This window comes from Hetaerina americana, unplaced genomic scaffold, assembly GCF_022747635.1.
Source record: "Hetaerina americana unplaced genomic scaffold, ioHetAmer1.1.p SCAF_3, whole genome shotgun sequence".
Classification (NCBI taxonomy): domain Eukaryota; kingdom Metazoa; phylum Arthropoda; class Insecta; order Odonata; family Calopterygidae; genus Hetaerina; species Hetaerina americana.
In genome coordinates, this window is record NW_027286874.1 from 30,906,710 (window position 1) to 30,918,919 (window position 12,210).

At 36.1% G+C, this 12,210-nt stretch overlaps 1 protein-coding gene across 1 annotated transcript in view; it reads right to left on the bottom strand.

Moving 5' to 3' along the window:
- Positions 1-5,874, bottom strand: part of Mcm6 (minichromosome maintenance 6) — a 35,629-nt gene extending 29,755 nt beyond the window's left edge. The window contains exons 1-3 of the mRNA XM_071587663.1: positions 5,693-5,874; positions 5,475-5,618; positions 2,112-2,376 (exon numbers count right to left, since the gene is read on the bottom strand). Coding sequence (XP_071443764.1) covers positions 2,112-2,376; positions 5,475-5,618; positions 5,693-5,784 — 501 coding nt within the window. The 5' untranslated portion in view covers positions 5,785-5,874. The remainder of the gene's footprint in view (positions 1-2,111; positions 2,377-5,474; positions 5,619-5,692) is intronic.
- Positions 5,875-12,210: the final 6,336 nt, after the last annotated feature.

The following is a 12,210-nucleotide window of genomic DNA, read 5'->3' on the forward strand; positions in this document are numbered from 1 at the left end:
ATACTTTATGGTTCTGTTGGTCAAGTACATGACATAGAACATGGCCAGTTTAATGAGGAAAAGGAATAAAATAATAATAATACACGAAAAACATTACTACACGATACAAAGTATCACACAAAAGAAAACATTCTAATTATAAATGTATATGAACCTTTTCTAAGAAGAGGACCTTTTCAGTTTTTGATTGATCAGAAATGGATTAACTTTATCATGACCTTGTAGAAAACAGGTTCCATTCAATATCAAGCTCTTTTATAACAAACAATATCTAAAGTCAAATTATAACTAATAACTTGTTTAAACACCACAAAAGACTCCTAAGAAACTGCGGGAGATGCTGCAACAGTAACTTTTAACAGAGTCATCTGCTAATATGCATTTCAATGCAACAATTTCAGAGTGTAAAAAATCATTCAAGGCGACTGATTTTTACACTCTGAAATTGTTGCATTGAAACCACAAAAGATATAGGAAGTCAGGAAAAAATTTGGGAGACACAGGAAATTATCACATTATATTACATTTAGCCCCATATTTAGGAAAGTAGACTTTTTAAGACCTCCCTCGAAGGAAACGCGATCAAAATGTTTGGTTGCCAGTTGCACAGTGGTCGGCAAAGGGTGAGATAGAGGTGAGAGAGTATGGTCTAGGAATAAGTACTGACAGCAGGCAGAAAATAAAAAATAAAAATAGAGTTTTGGAGGAGGAGCAAAATTTTAATTAACACATTTTTATATCCACCAGTCTGTTTTAATTTATACACCATAAGAGACACCAATATACGAGGACAATGCAGGATATACGGGGAACACAAGATAGATTACACCATGTTTAGGCATATATTTCAGAACAATTTGCTAGGTTGGATGCAGAAGCAGATCATAATTTAGTTCTCATGGAGTGCAGTACCAAATTCAAGAGGGAGAGGGAACAAAGGAAATGTAGATTTCTTCATAGGGATGACAAGAAAGGAGTCCTAGAAGCAGTTCACAAAACTTTAGAATTAGAAAATGGTATGGGTTCAGCAGAAGAACAGTATGAACATGAAATACACGGCACAATAAACAGGAAATGGATGAAAAAGTCATTATTGTGGAACAGAAGATTATTATGAGATATGAGAGAAAGAAACATAAAAACATAAAGGATTGCAAAGACGTTCAGGTAACTAAATAAAGAACCTAAAAAGGAGGAAAATATGAGGAAAGAGCAGTGCAAGAGTGTGTTCACAGAAACAGGGTAAAAAGTGTACAGAAAGGTTAAAGGATTGTCGGGAAGAATGCGAACAAAATGCATGCAGACAGGATTCTATGGCACTCATCTCAACTTTATGAAATTACCAAGTTTTATTTTTCAATTTCCAAATGCATGACCACACACTGAGATGCAACAAGAGACATTTCCAAAGCATTGAAGTAGAAGAGATTCAAGCAAGATGGAAATAACATACAGGAGAACTAAGTGCTAAAGATTAGGCAAGTACAAATAAAAATAGTCATGCTGGCATTGATAAGGAATGCTTAAGCCCAGGCTTACTACATAGTAAAATTGGCTGCAAATCATTAGACCAGTAGTAATTCCAACTAATTGAAGGTCAAAGCAGCAGTGTGTAATGACTATTGGATTTTAAGTTAACTTTGTATGCAGCAAAAGGGAGGGGTGAAAATAATAGGGCAAGTGAAAAGAATTAACTTGTATCATATAGTGATACAATTAATGTTATTATTTCCTGGATTGCTAACATTCATAAATTAATAAAGGATTTGCATTAAAGGCAACAAGTACAAACAAAATATCCATGTTCTAGTTTAAGAAAAACCCACACATGTGGGATTAAAACCTGCAACTTCCAGACTATCATGCGATTCTGACTCTTCTATCATGGAGGTTGGTACAAAATAAATGCCTAATACTGAAAGATCTGACAGATCAAGAAAAATGCCAAGAATTATTGAAGTGTGCAAGAGTTTTCCTTATGTACTAAGTTTTGCAAATAAAAATAGTAAACTGGCCTAGACAATGTCTTTAGATGCATTAATACAACATTTGTGAATAAAATTAACTGCTCCTCAAGCTCACCTAATGATGTTTTTTACAAACAGATATACCTTAAACTGCTGCTCTACATCCTTGATAACAGTTTGACAATCAAGACAAATAAATTGTCCCAAGATAAGTTCAGGGTGAACAGGGTGAGTTCGCACAACTTGTCCAGATATTCGCACTAGTGATCCCACTTTTGCAGTCTTGAGTTCTCGAACTTTGTGCCGAGTGGGGACATCAACAAAGCTGACACGATATTCTCGATCTTCCTTGGCTTCTCCATGGTCCTTGGCAAAATTACTTACAGCTTGGCACAAGAATGGGTTAATCCTGTAAAACAATTATTTCACCTTAATTAGTGAAAATTTGGTCATCATTATGTCATAACAGGACATTAAAATAAATATTATGTACCAAATATTAAAATGTAAAAGTAAAAATTAGGATACCTGGTCAGTTTGGTTTCAATACGCTTATTTTTTGGTCTGAACTCCCTAACTAAAAAATTAATGCATTGAATGTAAGCACTTAAGTAAATCATGCCTACAACTTAAACCGTACATTATGCTCCCCACCAATAATCAGATTTTATATTCATGAACAAGATCTTATTGTTGCTGCAAAGGTCTTTTCATCCTGTGCATGATGTAGGGAGAAATCAATGTCAATACGAGGATGGTCCCATTAGTACCCGGTATGACCTAGAGATGGCGGTAGTTATTTGAAAAATATCACTGTTTTCGAGAGTATGCAATCTATAAAGCATTTGCTTCAAGTTTGAAGACGCTGCGTTGTTTAATATATGTTTGGCAGCCATCAATAGTGAACATTTTCAGTTAATTTGTGAAAATGGAGAAGTGGTCATTGTTATGAGATATAATACTTTTATTTGGAAGTCCTCAGCCAACCAATGTAAAAGGTGAACTGGATTCTACTCTGGGTGAGTCTGCTCCTTTGTTTACAACAGTAAAATATTGGAGAGCAGAGTTTAAACAAGGCCATACGAGCGGTCAAGACAAGCATCACATTGGTTAACCAAATGAGGTGATGACTCCAGAAACGATAAAGAAAATCCACAAAATGATACTGGATGATGATAGACTGAAAGTGCACCAGACATAGTAGGCATTTCAAAAAGTGCAGTACATCACATATTAACTGAAAATTTGGACATGAGAAAGCTGTGTGCAAGATGGCTGCCGCATTTGCTCACACTCAAGCAAAACCAGTGTCGTGAAGATGTTTCGATTGAGTGTTTAGCCAAGTTTCACAGCACAAAGCAGAATTTTTGCACCGTTTCATAACCATGGATAAAGCATGGGTCCATTACTGCACATCCGATAGAAAAGAACAATCAAAACAATGGGAGAACAAAAGAGAGGACCTGCTCCAAAGTAGGCGAAGACCATTTCATCTGCAGGCAAGGTCATGGTGTTGGCTTTTTCGATGCGCTTGGGATAATTTTCATTGACTATCTTGAAAAACTATCAACGGCAAGTACTATACAAACTTATTGCAACATTTGAACGAAGAAATCAAGCAAAAGCGGCTGCATTTGGCTAAGAAGAAAGTGTTGTTTCATCAAGACAATGCACCAGCTCACACATCTGTTATTGCAATGGCCAAAATTCACAAATTCAAGTTTGAATTGCTACCTAATGCACCCTATTTTCCAGATTTAGCCTCCTCAAATTATTTTCTGTTTGCAAACTTGAAAAAAATTACTTGGTGGTTAAAGATTTTCTAACTGTGAAGAAGTGATGCTGGCAGTTAACGGCTAATTTGAAGAGCAAGTTAATCACTGAAATTTTACAGTTACACTTATTTAGATTCTATCAAAACAAAGATTCTTGGTTTTCATCACTTATCCAGATGTTCATTTCCGGTGTCCCTGGGAACAAACATTTGATAGTTACAGGAGATTGGAATGCAGCGGTGGGCGAAGGGAAAACTGAGAGTGAGACAGGATACCATAATTACATTATTGTTCAATTGTCATTGTTAAGGTTCAATGTAAAGGCCTAAAGTACAGCTGTTTTCAGATTTTAACTAAATAAAAAATATATGGCTAAGGAACATGCAATGATGAGAATTAGAAGAAAGTAACAGAGTTCACTGGAGAAAGGGTATTATCATAATGAATACTTGGTTTGAACACTATATACTTCGAGGATCGGAGGCTATTAAGATATGGCCTTGGAGAAAGATGGAAATGGATGAATTTGAAATCAAATGACAATGTATTAGGCATGCTGGTGGAAGAGAGAGCACTGTTGAGAGAAATCTAAAGCAAGTAGGGAAGATGGTTGAAGAGAATTTTGATTGAATATGAAATGCTGAGGGCTGTGATTGACAGGAGGAAATTAGGCAAGTGAGATAGAAATTTTGGATGGAATGACAGGAGACAATGTATGCACAATTAAAGAACAGTTTTTTCAGGGAAGTGTGTCAGAATCCGCTTCTAAGGCATGGCTAAGTAATGCAGGAGTGAACAGTCTGTGACCATCCAAAACCTACCTTAAACAGCAGACTACCAATAACAATAACATGTGTTACAGATCCCTCAAAATTCCAAAAAGATAATCGTATATAATAAAATAATAATAAATTAATCGAGAGTTGAACACCCCTGAGAAATAAATTATTTACGCCACTTATTTGAATATCACTATCACTGCCAATTAATTAAGAATCTCAGACACTTTCTGGAGTTTTCAGAGAAATTCATGCTCTCATTTATGAGTAAGTTCTGTGTATCTCTTTCGATGACAAGCGTATGCTCTCCAACCAGAAGCATTTTTCCGAATCTAGCGTCTTCCTCATAGCTAATGTCTTTGTCTTAGCACCTGTTGGTCAAATGTGTATCCATTGTATTTCTGGTGGGCAAAATACTTTTACTTTCACCAACGAAATCCTTTGTTCAGCCTTTGGTTGTTACCACTTCTTGGGTCTCCCCACATTATATAGTTGGAATCAACACAGAGTCATGGGCTAATTTTCCCGCGGTCTACAGTTTACAATGAATGGACCCTTTCCATTACAGACAACAATATGAAGGCCTGGTAGAAAATGACTTCTAGTTCCAAGAACGGTTGACTTTAACAATCACACATTCATAGTAATTGGATGTCAAATCAGTATGGCACCCATATGACCGGGCAGTGGCAGAAACCCAATAACAACCAAGCCCTAGGGTTGAAATTATTAAGGCTTAAGAGGTCGCGAGGTATTGGTGGATAACCAGATGCATCCACACTTGGGCAATGGCAAAACTTTACCACACTGGTTGGTTTATTACACTTGCACCTACGGCATTTGTGTCATCTCAACAGTTACATTGCCATGTGAAAAATCCAACTAAGAAATAGAATAAATCATTATAAAATACAACTTTAATTGAATGCCTAGGACAGTAGTAGCATCCCCACCTGTAATATTCCTCCACTATCGTCGATGACAAATTCTGGTTGTACTTCTCTACATCTTCAAGACTAACTTCCAAAGTATTACGATCGGGGCTTTTCAATTCGATTGCTGCGTCCAAGTATTTAACTTTCCCATTTTCTTTATAACTGAAAAATAATAATGGAAATTTCAGTTCATTGGATGCTCAACAATGTCATTAACGCAAATTAACAAGGCTTACCCTTCCAAAAAGTCTTGGAATAACTTCTGACATCTAACGCCAACTTCATCTTTTACCCTTGTCTGAGGAGCCTGTACTCCGGTGACATCCATCACTACAATTCGTCAGGCAAATAATTAGCCTACAATTATTTGTTCAAAGAACAAGTACTGAAATCCTCAACTGAGGTTCTCTAGTGTCCACCTCTGGATATCAGCAACCACAACTTTGCGCGGGAAGAAGTCACGTGATAAGACCTTGCGCACTATGGAATGCAAGTTTTTAAATTTGAGCATAGTTCTTGTTCTGAGAAAAATCATGCGGCCTGGTTTGGTTCGTCAACATTAACCGTGAGCATTACTTTTATCAAATGAATGCATGCAGCCATATAAAGCAATCAATAATAGTTTTCTCATCATAAACTGGATAAAACACAAGGAAAAAAGGATGAGAGCAGAGGCTAAACAAATGAGTATGGAATTGAAAAGGAACACAGTGGAGGCGCGTCTTGTGAATTCTTCAAACCTGAGTGAAATGTTGGTCGCAACTATGAATATTTATGGTCGCGCCGAAACATTTCCTGCGTGAAATATTCTTTAAATTAAACCTATGAAATTATACAGTCTTTAATTTTTTAAACATCTCTTTTTTTGGCTTTGAAGTTATATTTCAAATGTTTTTCGTTTTTGGTATCGTGTGGTTTTTGGTCAAAATGAAAACATTTTTACCAGAAAAAATTAAGGCCCGCTGCATCTTGGCGTGGTGTGGTAAGCCTCTGACGTTGTAATGGTTTTTTAACATCCGCATTGTGCCATCTTGGTTCCATGTTATCTTTTATAAATTTACTGGGAATGAACCTGTTGACTGCTGAGCGCGAGATGTCCAAGAAGTGATTCCACGTATACTCAGTGCTTCGGTGTTTTCTATCTTTCTCAAAATTTGCAAATTGATTCTGTAGCACCTATTTTATACAGTTATAGTCCCACTCTTTGAACTTGAAAAATTTTCTGCCTCTTTACTTCAGAACCCATTTGGGGAAAACTTAGCTTTTATTGCTCTGAGGTCACTAATCCCTTTAGTAGCTTCTATAGATAGGACTTCTCCGGGTATTTTTGTTGCTAACCAATCTAAAACGCCATCGCCCCTTGTTAGTGAAGTGACAAGTTGATGCTTGGAGTGCAACGTAAAGGAATGCAATAGCGACTCGCGTGTATCTATGCCTTAACCCCCCGTTTTAAAACAATGTGTGCTTCAATCATTAGAAGGAGCATTGAAATCATATTATCACGATCGTCGTATCGGGATGACCACGTATTTTGATGCGATGATCTAGTGCTAGTATTCAATTATCTTTGTCGTCCAACGGCCTGTAAAATGAGCATACATAAATTATTTTGGATTCCGGACTTTAAATTGAACATATTATTGTTTCAGGCGTCACTTTATGGTAGCGATTCATTTCCGAAAATAAATACTTGGTTATTCCACATTTATATTTTTTTATTGTTAAACACGACCCGGGTTTCGACTTACAAAGTCATCATCAGGTAAAGTACAGAAAGACAGAGGTTTATATAGTAGACAGAGAAGAGGAGGGGGAAGGTGTTTGAGGAGTGGGAGGAGGGGAAAGAGAAGGGAAACTGTTGTGTATGTTTGGAGGAAGGGGGAGAAGGCGGTTGGGAATGGCATCCGGTAGGGAGAGGGCGGTTGGGTGGGGCATCAGGGGGAGATAAGGGCTGTGGAACAGAGGGAGGTCCAGGAGGGGGACCAGGAGAAATAAGTTTGGTCATTAACTAACATACCCTTATGATGACTGTTCTTTGAATTTTCTAACCGTTCCAAGGCATCTAATCTTAAGCCTTTTTTCTCTAAATGAAGAATTTCAGGGACAAAGTCACTGGAGTGGTTGTTTTCTATATGGTGCTGGGCAAAATTGGAATAAATATTTCCGTTTTTAAAACAGGCATAATGTTCCTTTACACGATCACTGAATTTCCTCCCAGTTTGCCCAATGTAGAAGGCAGAGCACTCACAGCGCAATTGACCCCCTCCCCCCTCCTGGACCTCCCTCTGTTCCACAGCCCTTCTCCCCCCCTGACGCCCCACCCAACCGCCCTCTCCCACCTGAATGCCATACCCAACTGCCTTCTCCCCTTCCCCCCAGACATACACAACAGTTTCCCTTCTGTTTCCCCACCTCCCACTTCTCAAAAACCTTCCCCTCCTCTTCTCTGTCTACTATATAAAGCTCTGTGTCTTTCTGTACTTTACCTGATGATGACTTTGTAAGTCGAAACCCTGGTAGTGTTTAATAAAAAATATATGCGGAATAACCAAGTATTTATTTTCTGGATTTAAATTGAACACCAAATGCTTTCCAAACCGTTGAAACCTGGAATTACCTCAGCCCTTCTGACGCAAGAAGTCTTAACTGCAATAAAGACATCACCCCCGATTCAATTTACTCTGTCATTTCTGTAAACAGAAAAGAATTTTGCGAAAATTTCACTGTTGGTGACAGATTTCTATTCCAATTTTTATACCTGCGCCTGTGCTTTGGATAAGTTGATGATATTCTGCAAATTTGTTTTTTAAACTTCAGCTATTAACTACTGATACAGATACAAATAATGTTTCCTTGACATTATGGTTGCTTGATTATTTAACGAGGATCATTTCCTTATTATTATTGAATTCCTTATCAATTTTCCATCCGATACTGTTTCATATTAAATGAACTATTGTATGCTTCTTTAGCACTGACCCACACTTCATTTAAAGCTAAATTATTTGGCAAAAGAGACTTAAGAGACCCACTGTTTGGCATAGACTTTAATTAAAAAAAAAGGCCTGCAGTTATATATACACATCAATATATTCCCACACATTCAAATATTTTTGTTTGCAGGCATCAGTAGTCCCTGATTGTTAATCTCATTATAACCTTTTTCATTGAAACTTTTTCCCTTTTCTGTGCATGTTTTCTCTTATTTATCTTTTCACTTATTTCCAATTTACATGCTGTAATTGATGTCAGCGAAAAAATGTGCCCTTGTGCCATTAGTGAATATTTTCTTTCGAGGGGATTGGATTTCCTCTCTATCAAGAATGCTCGTTAGATGGAGGGCACAGTTTTTGGATGCCTCCGAATTCCTAGTGGGTGGTGATGAGGTAAGATGCATTGGGTACCACTTATGCTGAAAAAAACAAGAGGGGATTTTATTTGAATGAGGGTTTGATCTACACAGTAGTCAGATAAACGTCCATAGTCTCCAGTAGTTTGTGATAGATTAAAAGCCAAGCTATATAGCGAGCACATAATTGGGAACTGGGAGATATACATGAGGGACAGCATCATTTCTTGCATCAGGAGTGGGAGAAAATAATTTTTCGAGGAAGTTACTAAAGACATGGGACAACATGCTATGTAGAAAATGTTTTGCGATGAACTCACGTTCTGTTCTTCTTTTGCATTACTACCAGGACAGCGATGTGGCAAGGGCATATTGTAAGCATAATCAGTGCAAGACATTCAATGCAATAATATATGACCCTATTACCAGCAATAGTGGTGAGGTATTGGTCCACGTTTTCAGCAAGGGCAAAGGTAAACATAGAACGATAAGTTGTGCATTCTTCTTCATGGATTGGTAAGAAAAGAGGGAAAGTATTTCTAAGGAAAGGAAAACCATCTGTTTCCCGACGTAAAGCTGTTAAATCTTTCAAATACAATACATCAATAAGGTAGCATATTTGCATGCGTTCTGTTAATGGCCACCAACATTCAGGGAAGGAAGCTAAACCACAGTTTTCAGTGATAATCCCATATCTAATGACATTCAGGTGTTACTAGGAAGGAAAGAATATAAGAAGACATATTTAATAATTTTTAGAATCCCAGATTAATCAATTTGCATGGTATTTGCACAGACTATAGCGCAAACTTGTTTTTCAAGTTTTTTTAGGCAATTCCCTAGAAATTTTTGAAGATTGCTTACCTAAATAGATACTCAACTTTTATGTCCACTAAAAATAATAATAATCACTGTTATACTTGGGAGTTATTAGCTCTTAGAAATGACTTACTAAGTTACTACCACTCTAACAAAACCAGTGGAAGCCTGCATGACAAAGAGGCTAATTTGAAATACCAATAAGAGTATTATAATTCAATTAAATGTGAAAAAAATAAAGCTTAAAAAGATTTTATATTTGTTCTCTCAAAATGTTGATGCTGCTAATATTGGCATTATACTGAAAAATCTTCTTCCAAATAATTTAAATTTTAAATGGAATTTTTTACTCTGTTTGATATTATATCGACTGTTGAACAATTTTCAAAATCCAACAGTAGGATATTTATTGTCTAATTCCCTAATCAAGGAAATTACTGGGTTTAATGCAGAACCATTAGCTATGTTACTAAACTGATGTTTTATGACAGGAGATTTTCCAACAGCTCTTAAATATTCTGAAACAGTACCTGTCTATAAGGAAGGTGATAAAGATGATTTAACTAACAACTGCCCCATTTCCATAGTCTCCGTTTTTGGTAAAATTTTTGCAGCTATAATGAAAGATCAAATATGTGATTTTTTTGAGTCAAATAATGTTTTCCAAATCACAATATGGCTTTCAATCTGGGAAATCTACAATTTTGGCTGTTGAGTCCTCTTTAATTATGTCAGTAATGCATTTGAAGAGAAGTAATCAGTCTCTGTGACACTATAATCTTAGTAAGGCTTTTGCCTCTGTTAATCATTCAATATTACTATCAAAGCCAAAATATTATGATTTTAAGGGTATTGCACTGAAACTAATGAAGTCATATTTGGATGATTTCCAACAATAGGTTGAACTTGATGGTTGTCGATCAGCAGCTCCTGAAGGAATACGTGGTGTACCACAGGGCTCTGTGCTTGGCCAAGTACTTTTCACCATCATGATTAATGATTTGCCCTGTAATATGAAACTTACATCTGTTTTATATGCTGATGACACCACTTCTATGCAAAAATATCAACATCTAGAAGATGCAAAGGTACGATCTAGCGTTACCCAAAGATAGGCTAAGGAATGGTTTGATATAAATCATTTCATTTAAATACTAAAAACCTAAGCATATTGCATTCAGTCTTAAATCAAAAATAACTGATATTGAAACTATTAAAATACTAGGAATTGGTATTGATACAAACATTTACTGGGAGAGACACATCAGTCAGATCAGTAATAAACTGAGTAGAGCTGTTTATATGTTAAGAAAGCTCAACTTTCTCATTTTAAATGAGTACCATTTAACACTTTACCATGCCTTCTTTCAATGTAATTTGAATTATGGTGTTGAGTTATGGAGTCATTCCCCTCATGTCAAACAAATTTTGCTACTACAAAAGAGAACTATTAGCTCTCTTGCTAATAGACCACCTCATGATTCCTGCTAATCTTTTTTTTTATCAGGTATGGAATCATAACTATATTTAGCTTATATATCTTTAAGGCTGTGAGTCTTGTGAAAGTAATCTAAAAACTTACCAATTAAGATCTGACATCAATTACTACACCAAAAGAGGTAAACTGAATCTAAATACTACTTTCTGTAGATTGTCATCAACTTACAACACATTTCATAATGTGAACATATGACTGTATAACTATCTTCCTACTCAGTTGAAATTCGACTGCATCCAGAGTTTCAAGAATAGGTTATATACCTGGTTACTTGCTCATCCACTTTACTCATTTGATGAAGTCTTTTGTGACAATCTTCATCACATTTAAGCACTTATGTTTATATATCAAGTAATATTAATATTGATGACATTTAATACGGCTGTGCCATTTTTCAAAGAGAATAAAGTATTATTATTGTATGATTTATAAATAAATGAAAGGACTAACTTTGTAGTTCCACACGAACGTTCGTGTGGAACTACAAAGTTAGTCCTTTCATTTATTTATAATGAATCGGTTCCATAAAGTTACGCCAGAAACCATTAATTATATTAATGTATGATGTTTATAGAGGAAGCAAGTTTGTCTCCTGCCTTCCTTATCAAAAGAACATCGACCATTCCTCAAAATAAATTCGACAGGATATGTCGTAACATGCATCCTTGGGTTCCATATAAAATTGGAAATCTATATAAAACAGGAAGTATCAACATTGGAAATGTTATAATTCCCATTTTACAAATTTACAGAGATAAAAAAATGCTTCTAAGATAGCCTACTTCTTAATTCAATACTTATTTCCCTGGCACCACAAAACAAATAAAACATTTTCTCTCTGCCATTTTGATTTTGCTTTCATTAATTCTGACCTGTTTCCTTGGTCACACTATCTACCAGTCTGCAATAGGTAGGGATGTGTATAGTTTGCAAAAAACGCAATAAAAAACAGGAATATAGGTGTTCCTGTGATATAAAAGATATTGATTTGTGTTTCGTCTACTAGAAAGAGCGGGGATGGATGGTTAAGATAAAATATATATGGAGCTGTTAAATTCATTCTAGAAAGGTGTAATCAAATAGGCATA